This window comes from Haliotis rufescens, unplaced genomic scaffold (assembly GCF_023055435.1).
Source record: "Haliotis rufescens isolate VD_foot unplaced genomic scaffold, xgHalRufe1.0.p SCAF_8, whole genome shotgun sequence".
In the NCBI taxonomy this organism is placed as follows: Eukaryota; Metazoa; Mollusca; class Gastropoda; order Lepetellida; family Haliotidae; genus Haliotis; species Haliotis rufescens.
Window position 1 is genome coordinate 51,431,107 of NW_025964372.1, and position 24,399 is coordinate 51,455,505.

Here is a 24,399-nt window from a genome sequence, read left to right on the forward strand (position 1 = left end):
ATGCCCTATAGTTAAGGTGTCATAAGGACTAGTGTCTAAAATTGTTAGTCGTAATGCTGCTCGTACAAGCAAACACATACACCTTGGTACCTCAGTGCAATAATCTTGAACGCGACGCTAAACCTCGTTTCACGTGAGAAGCATGCTTTGTTTGTTGTAATATGCCGCACTCAGCAATATTCCAGCTATATGACGGCGGTCTGTAAATAATCTGGACAAGACAAGTCAGTGATTGACATCATGAGCATCGCTCTACGCAATTGGGATACAATGACATGCATCAACCAAGTCAACGAGCCTCACCAACCGATCCCGTTAGTCGCCTCTTACAACGTGAAGCCTGCAATAGTAGAGATGCAGCCCACTGATCCTACTCGTTTACTGCTCACATTCAGCAGTAATAAGCCAACACTGCATTATCACATTGAAAAAGAATCTCAGAAATTCAAAGAGCTGTTGCATCAAACTGACACACATAGTTCTCATTTTAATTCAAGTTTTACTGCCTGACGAGAGATTAAATTTTAAGGAAGAATTTTTTGAGTCACTTAGGCCCTATTCATAACAGCAAACATTTCACGTTCAACCACAACACAAACAAGAAACTGATTCCTTCCCCAACTATCTTCTGGCATCAGAGGCACGGATGAGCTAACCTCATCTGAGGTTGGGCGAAACAAGCAGCCACACGCAAGTAGGTGATTGCCGCCAATTCCCAGCATGAATTTCTGCTGTGAGTCGTTTTCTACGGTTACGGTTAACCTGGCACACTCCATGGCAACCTCGGCAATTGGCAGTGCCATGGAGGTTGCATGGGAGTGTTGAGTGTACAGCTATCTAAACACACACCCGTCTTAATATCTAGTCCTGCCTCTGGAGTTGTACTCACTGGCCGCGGGAGCTCGCAATATCAGCCTTTTTTATTTCCCACAAGTCCCTCTCATCTAGTTTTTAAACAGTTTTTCCTTGACTGATAATCCACTTCTCATATGCAACTTTAGACAGTCTACTCAATGAGGAGATAAAAACACTCCAGTTTCCAATGTGAGAATTAAATACATTGATAAAGCAGCTTTAGCTGGGAAAGTGAACTACGGGGAATTCAGAGTGGAAACATCATTGACCTAGTTCTGCTGTACAGTGCTCCAGGGTTGGATAGTGTAGTCTAGAACAGATGAACTGAGGGTATATAGTCTATAACATCCTACAGATGAACTGAAGGTATATAGTTTATAACACCCTACAGATGAACTGAGGATATATTGTTTATAACATCCTACAGATGAACAGAGGATATACTGTTTATAACACCCTACAGATGAAGAGAGGATATATTGTCTATTATCCTACAGATGAACTGAGGGTTTACAGTCTGTAACATCCTACAAATGAACTGAGGGTATACAGTCTATAACATCCTACAGATGACCTACAAATGAACTGAGGGTATATAGTCTATAACATCCTACAGATGAACTAAGGATATATTGTCTGTAACATCCTACATATGAACTGAGGATATATTGTCTATAACACCCTACATATGAACTGAGGATATATTGTCTGTAACATCCTACATATGAACTGAGGATATATTGTCTGTAACACCCTACATATGAACTGAGGATATATTGTCTGTAACACCCTACATATGAACTGAGGATATATTGTCTGTAACATCCTACATATGAACTGAGGATATATTGTCTGTAACACCCTACATATGAACTGAGGATATATTGTCTGTAACACCCTACATATGAACTGAGAATATATTGTCTGTAACATCCTACATATGAACTGAGGATATATTGTCTGTAACACCCTACATATGAATTGAGGATATATTGTCTGTAACACCCTACATATGAACTGAGGATATATTGTCTGTAACACCCTACATATGAATTGAGGATACATTGTCTGTAACATCCTACATATGAACTAAGGATACCATGTATGTAACATCCTACAAGATGAACCAAGAATACTGCCTGTAACAGATGAACTTGGTCTATATTGTTTATAACATCCTACAGATGAACCATGAATACTGCCTGTAACAGATGAACTTGGTCTATATTTTTTTTTAACATCCTACAGATGAACCATGAATACTGCCTGTAACAGATGAACTTGGGCTATATTGTTTATAACATCCTACAGATGAACTGAGGATATATTGTCTGTAACATCCTACAGATGAACTGAGGATACCACGTATGTAACATCCTACAAGATGAACCAAGAATACTGCCTGTAACAGATGAACTTGGTCTATATTGTTTATAACATCCTTCACAGAATACTTGCATGTTAGAAGTGTCAGCTCCAACCATGTTTACAAATGCTGCCTGATGTCATAAAGTGACACACATGGCCTTCAGATATGGCATTCCTTCTGGCTGATGGTTCCTGTCCAAACTAGCCCCTGCCACACACAACTTCCTACACTCCAAAACAGGCCTAAATAGTACATTCCTTTACAGTCAGAACCACATCCACATACCACCTTGTTTGAGGAGAGCTGTCAGACCAGAACACTGATGCCTTAACAGTATCTTGTCACAGCGGTTACCTAATTACAGAAGCCATTAAAGGGCTCAACTTTCTAAGTCAGTCTTGAACTGCACAGTGTGGAAGGAAACACTCCCATCTTATTCCAGATTCATTCTGCTATACATAGCGGCTGTGATTACAGTATTCCAGGTATATCCCTGCGTGTCAGCTTAATGTGGGAGGAGACCTGTGAAGATCCGGGTTAGAATAGGTCTTCAGCAACCCATGATTGCCGTAAAAGGTGACTATGCTTGTCATAAGAGGCAACTAACGGGATCGGGTGGTCAGACTCTCTGACTTGATTGATGTATGTCATCGATCCCAATTGCATGGATTGATGCTCATGATGTCATTCAAAGGGTTGTCTGGTCCTTATTTTCAGACCGCTGTCATATAGCTGGAATATTGCAGAAAGCGGCGTTAAACAACAAACAAACAAAACAAACAATGTGGGAGGAAAGCCCGAACTGAAGCAGGTCTGAGATGTCTACCACTTTGGTGAAACCCACGAGCACAATTATGGTGCTGACAAATCTAGAAACATAATCGGGGCAAACAGGATTCATATGCTCCTAGAGTGTCCAAGGGATGCACAGTGAATTTCAGCTTCCCTGGCAGTACTAGAGGGAGGAGCACGCATTGCGGTAAATGCATGGGCGAGGTCACAAGTGCATGAGGCTCTCCTCCAAGTTTTAACTGCACCAAGCGTCCATCCTGACCACCAAATCCCCAATCGTCTCCAGGATGGGCTACTGAGGGCCTGAAGGGGAGCTGAGGGGAGGGGAGCTGAGGGGAGGGGAGCTGAGGGGAGGGGAGGAGAGGGGAGGGGAGGGTGCAATGGGGGCCTACCAAGGAATCTTTCTATCAGAACATTATGGGCTATGTGAAATGGGCTCCACACTTTGTACCAATGTGGGGAATTGAACACGGACCTTCGTTGTGACGGGCAAACGCTTTAACCTTGATGCTACGTTGCCACCCCTGATTCACAAAAGCGTAGAGACATTGACAACATTTCAAGAAGCGTTATCAAAGAATTATTTAATTACTCAAAAACATTTTTCATTATTCATATACTTGACTTGTCTTTGCATGTGTTTGTGATGGGATCCACCGATGGGGACGAACATGCTCAACTTACAAGGCACACCTGGTATCATCACCATTTGAAAGTGATTCATAAACACATGCTTATGATCATCGAAATCGTACAATGGACTCTGCTTTTACAGGCCTCAAAGTTGCGACTAAAACGGTCACCAATGCGACCTAAATTTGAGTTTGTTTACTGTCTAAAATTCAGAGGTAGCCAAATGAATACCGTGAAAAATTCTTGTGGCAACTAAATTCTATTGCTACACATCTGTAAACACAAAAATAAATAACAGCTGATCTTGGAAAACATGTCTGCTAATAATTGTACTCGCAAATAATTCCTCCAAAAGTTGACAATGAACCAAAATACAAAAATATTAATGTAGTTTGCACTTTATTTTAGTTGACAATGCTCAATGGATAAGCAAGGATATGCCTATATAATCTGGTAACATAAATTGTATCATTCTTTGAGTCACAAGTAACAAAAATCAAGTACAGTTTCCACTGATATACAATTCCAGGACTAGTGCTAAAATTTGTACATATTGTAATAGTTATTTGACAAAAAATAATTGAGGCCTGCTTTTAGCAGATATTTCTCATGATTATGGAAAGACTTTGCCTATTTTATTTCAATCATGAGGGAATTTTCTTGTTAAAAATTTCAAATATTTCCCAAGTCAAAAAGGCCAACTGAATACGGAATAGAGAAGCAGGATCCAGAAGTAGAAGCACCTGTGTTCAATGAGGCAGATTAGGTCATGAATACACTGAGGCCTAATAAGCAGGCACACAAGCCTTGGACCAATGGTTATGTCCGTAACTACCTTTTGACTAGACTAACACTTAGTCAATGAAAACATGTATTTAAAAATTTCTTCGAAAGAACCTTTACTTGTCTGCTATGGAATCAAGCAAACTAGACTTGGTTAGTTTTATCTAGACTTGCCTAGGCTTATTAAAAATAAGATACCTAAAAAATATAAATTTCAATTATTTCCCAAGTCAAAAAGGCCAACTGAATACGGAATAGAGAAGCAGGATCGAGAGGTAGAAGCACCTGTGTTCAATGAGGCAGATTAGGTCATGAATACACTGAGGCCTAATAAGCAGGCACACAAGTAGCTGTAATGGCTCCCTAAGCCCGCCACACGGCCACCTCGGACATCGACCAACAGACCAGGATGAAACTTGGTAAGTGACACTCGCTGATGACGGTTGCCAGTGGTAACCATCCATGCAGGATTACAGCTTTAACTGATCCCATAAGAGGCCCTCTTTTGATGTAAGGACTGGCCCGACATGATGAGCACACAACTGAGCACACTTCAAGCCAGCCACACAATACAGGGTTAAGAAAGATCACAACGCTATCTTGAGCTTTTGAGGCACAAATCTTTACGAAATCTGAAGGAAACGTAATAAACTTCAATTACTGTTAGCCTTGGACCAATGGTTATGTCGGTAACTACCTTTTGACAAGACTAACACTTAGTCAATGAAAACATGTCTTTAAAATAATTTTTTTAAATTTCTTCGAAAGAACCTTTCCTCGTCTGCTATGGAATCAAGCAAACTAGACTTGGTTAGTTTTATCTAGACTTGCCTAGGCTTATTAAAAAAAAAGATACCTAAAAAATATAAATTCCACAGTCATGGTGCATATCAACCCACTCGATAATTTTACACTTTATCTGCACCCAAAAATAGTCCATTTGCACCAGTAATATCTGTTCAACTAAGATATTCCTGAATAAACTCCCAATTTTTGTTAAGCTTGTGAACACTTGACCTGTTCCCAGATAAGACCTATCAACTCATAACGTTTGAAACCAACCAGGAATGTCAAGTGGTAGTTGTCACAACCCTTAAGTTAAACTTACATATTGAGGAGGCCCCTAGATTTAACTATTGACAGGGAACCTCAAGGCCCCTAGATTTAATTATTGACGGGGAACCTCAAGGCCCCTAGATTTAACTATTGACGGGGAACCTCAAGGCCCCTAGATTTAATATTGACGGGGGACCTCAAGGCCCCTAGATTTAACTATTGACAGGGAACCTCAAGGCCTCTAGATTTAACTATTGACGGGGAACCTCAAGGCCTCTAGATTTAACTATTGATGGGGAACCTCAAGGCCCCTAGATTTAACTATTGACAGGGAACCTCAAGGCCTCTAGATTTAACTATTGACAGGGAACCTCAAGGCCCCTAGATTTAACTATTGACAGGGAACCTCAAGGCCCCTAGATTTAATTATTGACAGGGAACCTCAAGGCCTCTAGATTTAACTATTGACTGGGAACCTCAAGGCCTCTAGATTTAACTATTGACAGGGAACCTCAAGGCCTCTAGATTTAACAAGTATTTGTCACAGAGTGACGAAATATCCCCCGCCTGTACACCATACTACCAAATATGAAGACAATCCAGCGATTAGTTCTTGAGATATTGTGGCAACACCGTTTTCCAACTCCAAAAACAGATTTGCCTGCTGTGACCTTGAAAATGGGGTCAAGGTCACCAAATCTGACAGGTGTATGCGGTGTCTGTATATACACTATAGTTCCAAATATGAAGACAATCCAGCGATTAGTTCTTGAGATATCGCGGCAACACCGTTTTCTAACTCCAAAAGCAGATTTGCCTGCTGTGACCTTGACAATGGGGTCAAGGTCACCAAAACCGACTGGTGTCTGCGGTGTCTGTATATACACCATAGTTCCAAATATGAAGACAATCCAGTGTTTAGTTCTTGAGATATCGCGGCAACAACGTTTTCCAACTCTAAAAGCAGATTTGCCTGCTGTGACCTTCAAAATGGGATCAAGGTCACCAAAACCGACTGGTGTCTGCGGAGTCTGTATATACACCATAGTTCCAAATATGAAGACAATCCAGTGTTTAGTTCTTGAGATATCGCGGCAACACCGTTTTCCAACTCTAAAAGCAGATTTGTCTGCTGTGACCTTGAAAATGGGATCAAGGTCACCAAAACCGACTGGTGTCTGCGGAGTCTGTATATACACCATAGTTCCAAATATGAAGACAATCCAGTGTTTAGTTCTTGAGATATCGCGGCAACACCGTTTTCCAACTCCAAAAGCAGATTTGTCTGCTGTGACCTTGAAAATGGGATCAAGGTCACCAAAACCGACTGGTGTCTGCGGAGTCTGTATATACACCATAGTTCCAAATATGAAGACAATCCAGTATTTAGTTCTTGAGATATCGCGGCAACACCGTTTTCCAACTCCAAAAGCAGATATGCCTGCTGTGACCTTGAAAATGGGGTCAAGGTCACCAAAACCGACTGGTGTCTGCGGAGTCTGTATATACACCATAGTTCCAAATATGAAGACAATCCAGTGTTTAGTTCTTGAGATATCGCGGCAACAAACAGGTGGGACGTACGGACGGACGTACGGACGGTCGTGAATACTATATCCCCCGCTTCGCGCTTTCGCGAACCCCAAGGCCTCTAGATTTAACTATTGACAGGGAACCTCAAGGCCTCTAGATTTAGCTATTGACAGGGAACCTCAAGGCCTCTAGATTTAACTATTGACAGGGAACCTCAAGGCCCCCCCATGACATCGAGTCTCAATTTGTAACATTGTATTTAATCTGGCTCAAATCCATAATTGTCAAACCTCCCCACGACAGAGACATCCATCGACAGTGTAAATCCCTGTTTATTGCCATGTTGGTTGGCCTTCCATTATGAACTGACACTTATGACGACTCATGAAGCAGATTCAGAGCAAGTCCAGCCCTGTCCGTCCAAATTGACACAACAAAGACACGCTAGACAAAGACTGCTAAGGTAAAAAGCATCACCCCTTGGCAATTTCAAACACTGCCAACATCCACAAAACAAAAAACAGATGTAATAAATTCTGTAACAAACAGACTTATAGGTCTCATCTAACAGCCATATTGCAGCTTCTGCACTGGCGCAACAAAGTCATAACCACAGGAATGTTTGTTTGTTTGTTTATTGTTTACTGTTTAAGGACGTACTCAGCAATATTCCAGCTATATGACAGCGGTCTGTAAATAATCGAGTCTGGACCAGACAATCCAGTGACTGGCATCATGAGAATCAATTTACGCAATTGGAGTGAGTGAGAATGGTTTTACGCCGCTTTTAGCAATATTCCAGCAATATCACAGCGGGGAACAACAGAAATGGGCTTCACACATTGTACCCATGTCGGGAATCGAACCGGGGTCTTCGGCGTGACGAGCAAATGCTTTAACCACTAGGCTACCCAACTGCCGGGGAATTGGGATACGATGACATGCTTTGGTATGACACGGCCTGGGATCGAACCTTGGGCCTTCCGCTCTCCAGGCAGACGCTCTACTACTAGACCACGGAGGCGGCTCAACACAAAAGGGAACATACAAGTTAGAAGGTCACTCACCACAAAGAGATGTTTACGGGTGGTTGAGGTAAGTCCAACAAGTTCCACCTTCCATTTTACAGCAAGTTGGGAATACAACACAAACACCAGAGGGCGCTGGAACTTGTCAATAATATCTGAAACAAAAGGACACATCACAGGTTTGGTGCATCCTAATACTTAGTGAGGTCAGATATCAGAACAATATGTTATGCACTCAGCAAAATTCCAGCTATATGACAGCGGTCTGTAATTAATCGAGTCTGGACCAGACAATCCAGTGATTGACATCATGAGCATCGATCCACGCAATTGGGATACGAAGACATGCATCCACCAAGTCAGCGAGCCTGCCCACCCGATCTCGTTAGTCGCCTCTTTACAGCAAGCATGGGTTGCTGAAGACTACTTCTAATTCACTGGTCCGGGTCCGCTATATGCAATAAACAAGTTGTTATCCATAAAGTTGTACGTTTTCTTACTAATACCCCGTTCACATGCGCCTCTATACATAAGTGTGTATATGTGCATACGTGTGTAGAAGTACATACGTGAGTGTACTTGTCTGTTGAACGCGTTTACTCATGTGTGTATATTTACACCAGGAGCAAATTTGCATCACGTCTGGAGCAGGTGCAAATGTAAATGTAAATTTGTACTATGTGGAAATGTTGCAATGTGAACGTTTATGTTAATGTAGAAGGATGATCTAATTAATATCTGTTCGTTTGCCAACACCGAACAAATTGTCAACAGTTGCCAACTTGACCAGACAATCCAGTGATTGACATCATGAGCATCGATCCACGCAATTGGGATACAATGACATGCATCAACCAAGTCAGCGAGTCTGACCACCCGATCCCGTTAGTCGCCTCTTACGACAAGCATAGTTGTCTTTTACGCCAAACATGGGTTGCTGAAGACCTGTTGTAAAGTGTATATGGAGTACTACATACCTGGATCGAGGATGCTCATTGGTTCCACACGCAGATTGACCTGAATCCGTTTCTCTTTGACCTTGACATTGATGACATGGACTTCCTGTCCCTTGTTGGAGGTCATATTGGTGGTACATCCCTTCCCCATGGTGTAGTTCATCAAATGGGCCTTCACGAAGGGAGAGTCAAAAGGGGAGGTAATCACACATTTGGTCTTGCTTTTTGAGGCTGAAAAACAAACCATTTACTTTACTTCATTTGCATCAAAAAGAGACAGACAGACAGACAGACAGACAGACAGACGAAATACAACTTGTCTCTGTACATTGAGGAAAATATTTCTTGAAAACAATGAATCATGTTAACACTATTGTGTCATGCCAACCTCTTACTTATCAAAAACTATAAGTTTATACAGTGTGTTTTTTTCACGAACACTGGTATCATCACTATTTGATAGTGATTCATGCTCTTGACACAGTCAGAATCGTACAATCGACTCTGCTTTTAGCAGAGATTTCATTTGGCTTCCCTGTCCCTTATGTTTATATTTACTATGAAATTGTCTTGCTTTTTCTTGGAAAAAGTGCCCTACCAATCTGAGGTGGCCGTGGTGTGCGTGGTGTGCGTGGTGTACGTGGTGTGCGTGGTGTACGTGGTGTGCGTGGTGTACGTGGTGTGCGTGGTGTGCGTGGTGTACGTGGTGTACGTGGTGTGCGTGGTGAGCGTGGTGTGCGTGGTGTGCGTGGTGTACGTGGTGTGCGTGGTGTGCGTGGTGTACGTGGTGTACGTGGTGTGCGTGGTGAGCGTGGTGTGCGTGGTGTGCGTGGTGTACGTGGTGTGCGTGGTACGTGGTGTGCGTGGTGTGCGTGGTGTGCGTGGTGTGCGTGATGTACGTGATGTACGTGGTGTGCGTGGTGTACGTGGTGTGCGTGGTGTGCGTGGTGTACGTGGTGTGCGTGGTGTGCGTGGTGTGCGTGGTGTACCTGGTGTGCGTGGTGTGCGTGGTGTGCGTGATGTACGTGGTGTGCGTGGTGTACGTGGTGTGCGTGGTGTACGTCGTGTGCGTGGTGTGCGTGGTGTACGTGGTGTGCGTGGTGTGCATGGAAGACACTACTGAACACTATTTGGTGACACCAGGCTCTTCGTTTTTCCAAACCTACATCCTTTATAGTCATGTTTTTACTAGGATTCCAAGCTAAGTGCCCTTGGCTGGCAAATTGGGAAAGCAATCATTATTTTGTTCAAAACTGGGATGTAACAAAAACTAAGCATTAAATCCTTACCTAGTTATTGGTGATCTTGCCAGTGAAATACATGTTATCTCTCATGTAACAAAGCCATGGAATTAGTTACCAGTTATGCACATTAACATGAACTGGGAAATGTTTAATCAAATCTGGGAACTATGATCAACATTGCTGTTGACTTGGGGCTGAAGTATTTGCCTCAAATTAAATCTCTGTGCAATGTTTGTCCCATGAAATTGTTGTCATACACCAACGGTATTTGGAAAAAGTGTGACAACATATAGGTTCCAAACAAGCTGAAAGAAGGGATTCAACACGTAGGTCTTCACTCAAGTGCTCAAGGCTCTGTTTTACCCATTAAAACAATTCCGTGCCTGTTTTACATACACCACCTAGTTATTTGATATGGCAGGGATAGGATGAGGTCTAGTGAGCACACAGCCTTTGGCGAAAAAAGAAAAAAGTCAAAGTTATAAATAGGCCAGTGCTGTTGAGCCCTAGCCTTGCTCTAAGGCTGTACTGAAAGAAAAGTCAATGGATGTGTAGTAATCCTATCCTCCTTATGTGCAAGTCTAGATATGTGGACAGTCTCTAATAGGGACAACTTGTGCTTATTATTTACATAATCCAGGACCTATGATTAAAACTAATAACTATTGCTTTAGAGACTTTTGCACTCTGTTGAGTCCATTTGGTGGCGAGAGAGTCTGGGTAATACTTCATGCAGGATCATATGAGAAATGTTTTTTCAGTTTTTTGTTTCATTCTTGTTTAACGCCACACTCAACAATATTCCAGCTATATGACGGCAGTCTGTAAATAATCGAAATCTGGACCAGACAATCCAGTGATTGATATCATAAGCATCGATCCAAGCAATTGGGATCGATGACATGCATCAACAAAGTCAATGTGCCTGACCACCTGATCACCTCTTACGACAAGCATAGTCACCTTTTACGGCAAGCATGGGTTGCTGAAGACCTATTCTACCCCGGATCACGTAAGAAACCAGGTTCCTGACCCCCTAATACCCGACCTGACCCCTATTATCTGACCCTACCCGGGTACCCGCTGTAGGTCTCGAGTTCGGCACAAAATGTCCAGTTTGATTTACTTGAGCCCTATTTAGATACACGTATAAAACGATCGGATCATGCATACCCTGAAGTTGACTTAAACTTTATCTTCATACAAACATATAAAAGTCAGAAGGAATGCATGCAGTCAGAAAGTAATGTGAAGATTACCATCTAGGAGCGTAACCATAGGAGTTTTATCGTTATTGTCTTTAAAGAATGTATCACATGACTAACCATGGGTCCAGGTAGTCCTGTGCGTACCCATGTCCGCCCCGAGAACCCGAGTTACCCGTCCCAGCCCTAGATCATACAAGTACAGAGGGATGGTATTTCATTGAATAGGAAGCACTGGCCGATGTTCAAGTCATTATAGGAATTTATATAGTGGATACCCTTTGTGCGTCAGTGTTCTGTAATCACCCTGCGTTACTGCCTCGTGTTTGAACGGGCAGCCTCTAAGTGTACATTTCTACTTTGGAGGGGTTTTACAGCATTCACACTTGGCCTCCTTTGAACAGATAATAAACAAGAAAAGTTTCGTTATTATATCTTGGCATTCACCTTGTTGTTAATGGCAATGTATATGACAAGATGCACACAAGTGAGACATCGTGACGACGTGTTGTCGACACACATGGAGTATTGTCTTACGGTCCAGCTTGGAGACAACTTGTGTCGGGGTGTGCACATGATAGAGTGGAAGGTGCCTAATGTGTCGCAAAGAGGAAAGAGGTAGTCCACCTCTCACAGTCGGGGGGGGGGGGGGAGAGCTGAGGCAAGAGGACTTTATCTGCCCCTCTTTAGAGTGATAAATTGCCCATTTGGGTTTACAACTGAATGATTTCAGCACCGACTCCATTGTAGTTATTCTTTCAACTCTGTCAAATCAGTTGGCAAGCCCTCTAGTGTCAATACAGGTCATAGGCCCAGCTCCGAATGCACAGACTCGGGTGAGCAAGTGAGTAGCTTGTGATTACTGGACTGGGCGTAAACAGTCTTACCCTGTACCATACACAGAGAACTATTTCTGTCAGTGTGTGGCTGTGGCACAGGGTGTCTTACCCAGAACCCCCAGACGCAGCTGTTTCTGTCAATGTGTGACAACTGGATAGAGGGTCTTACCCTGCACCATACACAGAAAACTTTTTCTGTCAGTGTGTGGCTATATAATGGCACAGGGTGACCCCACACAGGCAGCTGTTTCTGTCAATGTTCAACGACTGGACAGGGTGTATCTCCAATCTCATTAAAATAAGATCTTAGTTTTTGCTTCCGCTACATAAAGATGTGAGGATATCCCATTATGGGTCACACCAGAACAACCTTTCATCCGACCAATCAGAGCACCGCGTACCAGATCATGAAAGTGACAGCAACCTCGAAAAAGATAAGAAGAGTATTCCAAACAACTGTTACAGACTTTGTGACTAAATCCCTACACTCTAGGCTATCTATTAGCCATTACAGAATGTTTTTTTGTTCAGTCTTCAAATTTTTTTAACGAGTATTTGTCAAAACATGTTTCAAAGTGTAGTCGTGTATCGTTACACCGCTACTGTCAACTCAGCCACACCATCCATCTGGTTGGTCTGAAGTCAGTAGCAACTCCAACAACAAACCTCATTATCAAAACAACGACAACTGTGAAGATCCGGGGTAGAATGGGTCTTCAGCAACCCATGCTTACCATAAAATGCGACTATACTTGTCGTAAGAGGCGACTAACGGGATCGGGTGTTCAGGCTTGCAGACTTGGTTGATGCATGTGGAATGGATCGATGCTCATGATGTCAATCACTGGATTGTCTGGTCCAGACTCGATTATTTACAGACCGCCTTTACGAAGTGGCCATAAAATTTCTGAGTCCCGTGATGGGATTCAAACCCCAGACCTTCTGATCAGAGGTCTTGTCAACATGACTAAAGAGGTTAACCCCATCAGCAAGCTGACAAGGTAAGGATGTAACCTATGGGACGACTCCACACCCTGCTACAGTTATATAGCTAGAATATTGCAGCTTTAAACAACAAACAACCAAACAAATCAAAAGGGTAAATGATCCCCACTTAAAGTGTAAACTCAAGAAACACAAGGGGCAGAAGGTGGAGGTATGAGGGACGTAGTGGAGATAAATGTGGCACACTCCTTGTAATTAATTTATCTTATACATAACAAGATCCAGATCCTGGCTTATGGAGGTCTAAATATAGGTGAACAGGGGGCCAAAACTAGACAACCATGCAGGAAGCAGCTTCCTCACATTCCTGCCCCATGTACCAGATTACACCTGCATCCAGGGGAATATGGGTCATCTGTGTGATGGTTTGTTTGTTGGTTGTTTAACGACGCACTCAGCAAGATTCCAGATAAATAACGGTAGTTTGTAAATAATCAAATCTGGACCAGACAATCCAGTGACTGACATCATGAGCATCAATCCACACAATTGGGATATGATGACATGCATCACCTAAGTCAGCGAGCCTGGCCATCCCGAACCCATTAGTCTACCCAGGATCTTCACGGGTCCTGTGTGATGGTGCCCTTGATACGTTGCCTGTACCGGTACAATGGATCAGTCACCTTAGACAGTTAGGGGCATAAGCATCACCTATGTCCATCAACACAGGTAATAAGCATCACCTATGTCCGTCAACACAGGCAATAAGCATCATTTAAGTCCATCAACACAGGTAATAAGCATCACCTGCGTCCACCAACAGAGGCAATAAGCATTATCTATGTCCATCAACAGAGGCATTAAGTATCACCTATGTCCATCAACAGAGGCATTAAGCATCATCTATGTCCATCAACACAGGTAATAAGCATCACCTGCGTCCACCAACAGAGGCAATAAGCATCACCTATGTCCACCAACACAGGCATTAAGCATCATCTATGTCCATCAACGGAGGCAACAAGCGTCACCTATGTCCGTCAACAGAGGCAATAAGCATCACCTATGTCCGTCAACACAGGCAATAAGCATCACCTATGTCCGTCAAGAAAGGCAATTAGCATCACCTACATCCATCAACACAGGCAATAAGCACACCTATGTTCATCAACACAGGCAATAAGCATCACCTATGTCCGTCAAGAAAGGCAATTAGCATCACCTACATCCATTAACACAGGCAATAAGCATCACCTATGTCCACCAACACAGGCAATAAGCATCACCTATGTCCACCAACACAGGCAATAAGCATCATCTACGTCCACCAACACAGGCAATAAGCATCACCTACGTCCACCAACACAGGCAATAAGCATCACCTACGTCCACCAACACAGGTAATAAGCATCACCTATGTCCACCAACACCGGCAATAAGTATCACCTATGTCCACCAAGAGAGGCAATAAGCATCACCTACGTCTACCAACACAGGCAATAAGCATCACCTACGTCCATCAACATAGGCAATAAGCATCACCTACGTCCATCAACACAGGCAATGAGCATCACCCATGTCCACCAACACAGGCAATAAGCATCACCTACGTCCACCAACAGAGGCAATAAGCATCACCTATGTCCATCAACACAGGCAATAAGCATCACCTATGTCCGTCAACAGAGGCAATAAGCATCACCTACGTCCGTAACCTATGTGCATCCATGTCAGTGCCATGCTTCCCTGATGTTGTTTTTGCCACACTTATACTTCACACATCTTTCTATATAGGCCAGGGTGTTAGCCCGAAGTGGAGCCAGTGCTGGCTTCTGCTTTACAGTGAACAGAAGATCCTGGAGATTGAATATCAAGATTTCATTATTTGATAGTATCACATTTCAGTTTTAGGTATCACGTTAATCTTTGAAGTAATCTATAAACACCTTGATCTCTGTGTTGCCTTGAAGCTGAATACTGGCACATGTAATGTCCTCAGCCCTCTATGGTCTGCAGCAGTGGCCTATACAAACCCACCATTGTCGTGTGCAGCCGGAGTTGGGCCATACAATTATCACATATAAGTGGCAGAGACACCGAGCACCCAGTGTTGGATGCGTGAGGGAAGTGATGCATGTCCTACATGTTACACCCCTTTGAGATGTCTGGTGTCAACAGACCAAGCATGAACAGTGTGAATCTGGGGTTTGAACCTACAACCAGCGGATCCTGGTTGTCAAGGGACACAACTCCACACAACAGCTGCAGCTACTCGGCCACCTCTGCACCCAACATGGCTGAGTAACAAGGGTTTCAGGAGCCATGTTTTCGAGTGAGATTGGTTTAATGTCACTTTGAACAGTATTTCAGTTATACAAGGGTGTGTCAGCTTAATCTGGGTGAAAAACATTTTGGTCAAACCCATGAGCATGGCAATATATATCCCCATGACAGATCAACTATAGTGCATGAGCATGGCAATATATATCCCCATGACAGATCAACTATAGTGATATGAAAGAAATGAGTATTCTTTAACTTCTTTTGAGAGGCATACATGCTATTAATGTCAGTTAATTATGAACACGATCATTAATAATATACCTTTAAAATGCTAATTAGAACATAATCATCATCTCGGACGTTTACCACTTCGATGAAACCCACGAGCACGGGTATGGCACTGACAAACCTGGAAACATAATCGGGGCAAACCTGGATTCGAACCCACAATCATATGTTTCTGGCATGCGAATAGCTGAGCCTTAGACGACTGGGCCACCCGTGCCCTACCATCACACAATGCAACACAATATGCAGAGGAACAATACACTGATGCATCGCTAAACATGATTTATTACAATCGATTGTTATTGTTTTTTATTGTTTAAAGCCACACTTGGCAATATTACAGCTTTATGACGGCCCTCTGTAAATAATCGAGTCTGTACCATCCAGTGACTGACATCATGAGCATAGATCCATACAATTGGGATACGATGACAAGTCTGATTACCAGCCCCCGTTAGTCACCTTTTACTGCAAGCATGGGTTGCTGAAGATTTATTTTAACCCAGATCTTCACAGGGCTTTTAACTATTGATCACAGTTGCACACTATGTGAAAATTATTGACTGTTTCTTTTATTACCTGTTAAACAAAACACTAATCAGCAGTGAAAAAGTAAATATTTTCATCGATTGAGCCATACTTGACACTGCCAACTATAAATCATCAGTGTGCCAGGTATCTGTCATTTCTGTCTTTGGAAAAGATGGCTTACGCACCACAGACAAGAGCACATGCATGTATCGTGATACGTATACCATGAGCAAGGAATCGTAGTACGTATTGCCCCAGTCCTAAACAGAATGCAACAGAGTACAACCCAAGACCACACTGAACAACACAGCTGGACCTGGCCACGCCAACTGAGAGTTAAAGTGTTACAAAGTGTTACAGTGTATACGTTACAGCCATGGTCATAAGCCAGCAACTGATAGGTAATAAGAACACATATTACAGGCCGCTCACAAGATCGGGTGTTATTCTCTCCATGCCTAAACTACTCATAAAGAAAGACACTGGCAACACCTGCATAAATGTAATTATAGACAGGTGAAGCAGTGGCACCATCCATGCCTCCCCGCATACAGCTCCTAGTTCAGCTCTGGACACATCTGTGCCATGCCCCCACACCCCTACAGCTCCCAGTTCAAGCTACAGACATATCTGTGCCATGCCCCCACACCCCTACAGCTCCCAGTTCAAGCTACAGACATATCTGTGCCATGCCCCCACACACAACACCCCTACAGCTCCCAGTTCAAGCTACAGACATATCTGTGCCATGCCCCCACACCCCTACAGCTCCCAGTTCAAGCTACAGACACATCTGTGCCATGCCCCCACACACCACACCCCTACAGCTCCCAGTTCAAGCTACAGACACATCTGTGCCATGCCCACACCCCTACAGCTCCCAGTTCAAGCTACAGACATATCTGTGCCATGCCCCCACACCCCTACAGCTCCCAGTTCAAGCTACAGACATATCTGTGCCATGCCCCCCACACCCCTACAGCTCCCAGTTCAAGCTACAGACATCTCTGTGCCATGCCCCCACACACAACACCCCTACAGCTCCCAGTTCAAGCTACAGACATATCTGTGCCATGCCCCCACACACAACACCCCTACAGCTCCCAGTTCAAGCTACAGACATATCTGTGCCATGCCCCCACACACAACACACCCCTACAGCTACCAGTTCAAGCTACAGACATATCTGTGCCATGCCCCCACACCCCTACAGCTCCCAGTTCAAGCTACAGACATATCTCTGTGCCATGCCCCCACACCCCTACAGCTCCCAGTTCAAGCTACAGACATATCTGTGCCATGCCCCCACACACCACACCCCTACAGCTCCCAGTTCAAGCTACAGACATATCTGTGCCATGCCCCCACACCCCTACAGCTCCCAGTTCAAGCTACAGACATATCTGTGCCATGCCCCCACACACCACACCCCTACAGCTCCCAGTTCAAGCTACAGACATATCTGTGCCATGCCCACACACCCCTACAGCTCCCAGTTCAAGCTACAGACATATCTGTGCCATGCCCCCACACCCCTACAGCTCCCAGTTCAAGCTACAGACATCTCTGTGCCATGCCCCCACACACAACACCCCTACAGCTCCCAGTTCAAGCTACAGACATATCTGTGCCATGCCCCCACACACCACACCCCTACAGCTCCCAGTTCAAGCTACAGACATATCTGTGCCATGCCCACACACCCCTACAGCTCCCAGTTCAAGCTACAGACATATCTGTGCCATGCCCCCACACACCTACAGCTCCCAGTTCAAGCTATAGACACATCTGTGCCATGCCCCCTCCCTACACACCCCTACAGCTCCCAGTTCAAGCTACAGACATCTCTGTGCCATGCCCCCACACACCTACAGCTCCCAGTTCAAGCTACAGACATATCTGTGCCATGCCCCCACACCCCTACAGCTCCCAGTTCAAGCTACAGACATATCTGTACCATGGCCCCCACACACAACACCCCTACAGCTCCCAGTTCAAGCTACAGACATATCTGTGTACAGCACTTACACCAACTTGATGCCCCGCTGCCGTAACCCGCCACAGATAACCTACATCATGCTATCATTTATCATCTCACAGCTGAATATTTTATTGTCTACTTCCTTTTTTGCCCATTTATCAGTCTCTTCTTATGACACGACCCCTGTTAATGTTTGCCACCTTCAAAGGGCGCCTACACTGAAAGGTCAACTGCTCATAACCTCCACTACAACAAGGCACAAACCTCCTGGGGGCCTTCTCAAAAACATTTCAGGCATTAATGATCTCTTAATAATTAAGATATGGAAGGAGAAATATCACTCTGTGAGAATGATACGAGTTTGGTGTTAACCGTAAACCGGCAACAAGCATGGTTGCAATCTGATCGTATATCCCGGCTGTCTTACTTGGACAATGTTGATTGAAATTCACAAGAAGAGCAGTTATACTTACATCGGACACATTTGGTACAGAAAAATTAACATTTGCGTTGTTTCGGTGCCAACATGGCACATCCCCTGCTTCTCTGGTCTTCTGTTTGTTTTCAAATTCAAACTCAGACCGACAACGTATATACATGACAAAAATAAATCCACTACTTTGAGATCATCCCTAATGAGATAAATCAGCAATCCAGATTGGTTTGTGACATATACTATTATGTCAATACAATCCTTCTGTCAGGTACTGAACTATCTACTACTAAATCAGTGTATTAATGATAATACAATCCTTCTATCCATTACTCAACACCATACTACTAAATCAGTGTAACCATGGAAATACAATCCGTCGGTTCCGGATTGAACTATCTACATCACAAATCCAAATAGAGCTCACACAATTCCTACATCACTTTTCCCAGCAGAGTTCACAGAATTCCTACATCACTTTTCCCAGTAGAGCTCATGCGATTTATACATCACAATTCCTCTTGAGTAGAGTTTACACGATTCCTACCATGCCTACATCAATTATTCACAGCAGAGTTTCAAGATTCCTACATCACTATTCACAGTAGAGTTTACAAGATTCCTACATCACTATTCACAGCAGAGTTTACAAGATTCATACATCACTTTTCCCAGTAGAGTTTACAAGATTCCTACATCACTATTCACAGTAGAGTTTACAAGATTCCTACATCACTATTCACAGCAGAGTTTCAAGATTCCTACATCACTATTCACAGTAGAGTTTCAAGATTCCTACATCACTATTCACAGCAGAGTTTACAAGATTCCTACATCACTTTTCCCAGTAGAGTTTACAAGATTCCTACATCACTATTCACAGTAGAGTTTACAAGATTCCTACATCACTATTCACAGTAGAGTTTACAAGATTCCTACATCACTATTCACAGCAGAGTTTCAAGATTCCTACATCACTATTCACAGCAGAGTTTCAAGATTCCTACATCACTATTCACAGTAGAGTTTCAAGATTCCTACATCACTATTCACAGTAGAGTTTCAAGATTCCTACATCACTATTCACATTCGAGTTTACAAGATTCCTACATCACTATTCACAGTAGAGTTTCAAGATTCCTACATCACTATTCACAGTAGAGTTTCAAGATTCCTACATCACTATTCACAGTAGAGTTTCAAGATTCCTACATCACTATTCACAGTAGAGTTTATAAGATTCCTACATCACTATTCCTCATTGTACTAAGTCATTATGAGCAATTCCATCACAAAATATAAGGGTTTAGACCAGTATATATAAATATATGTGGTCGTGAGGCCTAAAAGCTTGCAATATTGCTATACGCAGTCTGAGTTTGAATCCTCATTCACCTCGTCACGCCTCGACATATCACCTGCTACTTGTCAAGAGTCAAAATCCACTACGCGTTTTCAAAGTGTTTCAGCATGAATATGTCCTTACTGCCCACTGCTTCCACAACTGCAGTATCCATGGCAACATCACTACACTCCGGTCCAAACATTGGGGGAAGTATGGAGATAAACAATGTAAACTTCTATTCTGAAAACAAACTGTGACATTCCCCTCAGCTGACGCTCCAACGACTCATTACTGGAAGCACCCATTGCAACCAAAGGTCCTGAGAAAGCATATAATATTCTTACATAAATGATTTCCAAAACTTCAAATGATACTCTTTTTTCTCCACAGTTTAACATCTGAGACACGATTTCTTTGAAAAAGTCTGGAAAATTATTTTTGAAAGAAATCTAGAAGGGTTTTTCACGCCGACTTTGTTCTTGGAATTCGAGGAACGCAGTGTGGTGTGTTTTCTTCAATGCACGTTCGCCAGCTGGCTGAAGCTATCAAACTTCGGTGATAAAATAAACAATTAGAAACATGTCCATGTTTACTCAAGTTCGCTAATCATGATGGACTTGTGTAAGACCTTGGTTTGAAAGCCGTGCTACAATATCATGGTTGCGTGGCAGTGGTTATCATTAATCTCGTAACAACAAAACTTGCTGCAACTCTCCAACCAAAATAACTGCATGTGATGGTAGTATGTCCCTGTGCCTGGAGCTACTGTGTTGGGTTGGTTGGTTGGTTGGTTTGTTGTTTAACGCCGCACTCTGCAATATTCCAGCTATATGACGGCGGTCTGTAAATAATCGAGTCTGGACCAGACAATCCAGTGATTAATATCATGAGCATCGATCCACACAATTGGAATCGATGACATGAATCAACCAAGTCAGCGAGCCTGACCACCCGATCCCGTTAGTGGCCTTTTACGACAAGCATAGTCACCTTTTACGGCAAACATGGGGTGCTGAAGACCTATTCTACCCCCTACTGTGTTGGGAACACGTGAAACAGGCCAACATACAGCTACACTGCACCGGACTGTAGTATCTGGCTCGCCAGTTCCTTGCTAACTTTCACAAAATAAAACAGATTGTCCAACATATTGATGTTGGGCTGCCACTCGTTCTCCTAGTTCAAGATTCATCAGTTTAGTGAGTGAGTGAGTGAGTGAGTGAGTGAGTGAGTGAGTGAGTGAGTGAGTGAGTGAGTGAGTTTTACACTGTAAACGTTCAATGCCACTTTGAAAAATATTCCAGTTACATCATGGTGTGTCAGTTAAATGGGGGAGGGAAGCCCAGTAAAAACGTTCCCTGAAGATACGTTATAGAAGCTCTCTGGTCACCCGTGTCATGTTTCTCCTCTCATCTCTACAATCAGTTTTCTATGTCCAGGCTACATGCCTATAATGGACAGTCTCAAATGTATCACATTTCTTCTGCCTGTCTACTTTCAAGCAAGGACGTAAAGCAAGCAGTGTAAGCTTCTACCACAGGAGATGAATGTCACTAGTGCTTAGCTAATGACACTGTCATGAAATACCAATACACGCTCTGTGTACCAGTCAGGAAGCCCAGATCACTTTCTTAGTTCTTGTTTAAGGACATCGTGTAGAATGTTGGACAATGTTAAAATACAAAACAGTCTTATGTTTGTCAGCGTATTTATACCACACCTTTTTTTGACTATTTCTCAGACTGAGCATGGTGATATCTTAGAACCCAGTTAATATTACTGTCTTGATTGAAACACAGTGGGGATGTGTTCATGGTACTGTGCCACATGCACTTCATGTGCAGGACCAAATGGATACCTTACATGGTTGGTATATTTGTCTTTAACAACAACAACAACAACAACAACAACGAGTTTGGCTACTTATACCAGAGTTGCAAATAACAGCCCATCCCACCATCCGTGACGTGTTAATTTTACGAAAGGACGGGTGAAGTAAAAAGTCTACCCGTCCCGTGGACAGTCATATTCTTTCTGCTAAATAATTATACATCTATCCATGATTGGACAGTAACTGGGATTGTTTACAAAAACTAAATAACCCCAGCATCAGAAATTGGCACTAGCTCTATAGTCCTTGCCAATCTGCGCAATAGTTAAGTTTGGTTTGATTTTGTTTTTTCATTATTTAATGCCGCACTCAGCAATATTCCAGCTATATGACGGCAGTCTGTGAATAATTGAGTCTGGACCAGACAATCCAGTAATTGACTTTATAAGCATCAATCTACCCAAATGGGATACGATGACATACATCAACCACATCAGCAAGCCTGCCCAACTGATCCCTCACTGGTCGCCTCTTACAACAAACATAGTCGCTTTTTACGGCAAGAATGGGTTATGGTATCGTAAGGACTAGCAGAAATTTGCCATTTTTGAGGGTTTTGCTATATGTTATCATTATGAGGACTAGTGGACTAAAACTGTCAGTTTCTATCACTGAACCCTATTTCAAGTTCGACTTAACCCTTAGACTTTGTGTCGTGACAATAGTCACGCAGGCCTACGAACTACGGTAAGGCGTGTTGCGATTGTCAACCAGGAAACAGGAAAATTGCACAACCATATTCAGCAGAGGTGTGTCAATTACCATTGGTACAAAAATATCTAAATTTGGTGGATTTTTCATCAAGATATCATAGATTCAAAATTAACCTTACTTACGTAAATATGCCTTATTAAAAATGGCGACGTTTTCAGCATCAGTGCAACACGCTCGGACAGACTTCCGATCATTTCATAATTTTTAGAACTTCAAAGTTGGTTGCAAAAAGGTGAAAAAGGTGATATATAACACTCTTCGTGACAACTTTATATTTTCTTAAACTTATATTCAATTCCACCCACTGATACACTGATAACAAAGATGCGCTGTCAGTCAGCCTCCTCTAATGACCAACACGGCCGTGACATTTCAGAATCTTTTCTTCTGTTTCCGTTTGTAAGTTTACAAAGTCTTGATTACTGAGAATATAAAAGCATTTAACACAGTTCGGTCAAGACTGTAGCATTTGCAGTTGCATAAGCTGTACATTTATAACGAACCCGCTTATAACAAACTGACGGTAAAACAAACTCTCTCTCTTTTTCCTGGCCATCTGCTGTATATATGCTCATAACAAACTTCAGATGTAAGGAACTAATATTAGCAGCCCCTTTGAGTTCGTTAAAACCGTACTATACTGTAATAGTAATTAGTTTGATCATATTACTTTGAGTACTCAGACCAAAGGATCAATGTCAATACAGTTACTGAATATGTTCAAATTGTTACAAGATGTTGGTTAAACAGTTGTTTCAAGTACTATCCTTTTTTATCAAAGGTGTCATATGAAAGAAAATATCCCAGCAACTGTTTTCAACTCCTATGTTGACAGATGTACTGCTGCATCTGATGGCCATACTGTTACTTTGCCAGCCAGCCAGTCAACATGCTTGTCGTAAAAGGCAACTGCATGTCATCGATCCCAATTGCTGATCAATGCTCATGACATCAATCACTGGATTTTCTGGTCCAGACTGGATTATTTACAGACTGCCGTCATATAGCTGGAATATTGCTGAGTGTGGTGTTAAACAACAAACCAACCAACCAATCAAGAATTCACTTTTATACATTGTACGGAAGATTAACCATTTTTATATTTAGTATGTTTTGATGGAATGAATCAAAGGTTGTTTCTCTCCTAATCTTCAATACATACCCATTAAAATCAAGCATGTACTCAGTTGTCCATACTGTTACTATAGACGTCCATAACTGTTACTATAGACGTCCATAACTGTTACCAGACAAAAACCCTTAAAAAAAATATAATAATATGCAAATTTATATGTTCCAGTAACTTCCCAAATGTTTCCATGTTTTGTATAAAGCTTATACCTTATATGTCGTACAAAGAATAAAAGAAGTTGATATCCATGAAAAAGTGTCATGTAGTCATGTTCTCCAAACATCTAAATGCCTGTGGGGTAGCCTAGTGGTTAAAGCGTTGGCTCGTCATGCCGAAGACATGGGTTCGATTCCTCACATGGGTACAATGTGTGAAGCCCATTTCTGTTGTCCCCCGACGTGATATTGCTGGAATATTGCTAAAAGGGGCGTAAAACCATACTCACTCACTCACTCATCCAAGAAGAGATCTCCCAACTTACAACAAGACACCTTTACAAAACAACGTTTGATACCATCAAGTTCAGACGGGACAATTTCTGGCATCAACTGGTTATTCGA

At 42.7% G+C, this 24,399-nt stretch overlaps 1 protein-coding gene across 2 annotated transcripts in view; it reads right to left on the reverse strand.

Annotated features, from left to right (window-relative positions):
• The window catches only part of LOC124145633 (transforming growth factor beta receptor type 3-like), a 102,025-nt gene that overhangs the window by 38,282 nt on the left and 39,344 nt on the right, over positions 1-24,399 (reverse strand). For both annotated transcript variants that reach the window (XM_046515482.2, XM_046515481.2), the window contains exons 3-4: positions 9,027-9,236; positions 8,089-8,204 (exon numbers count right to left, since the gene is read on the reverse strand). In XM_046515482.2, the coding sequence (XP_046371438.1) occupies positions 8,089-8,204; positions 9,027-9,236 (326 nt within the window). The remainder of the gene's footprint in view (positions 1-8,088; positions 8,205-9,026; positions 9,237-24,399) is intronic.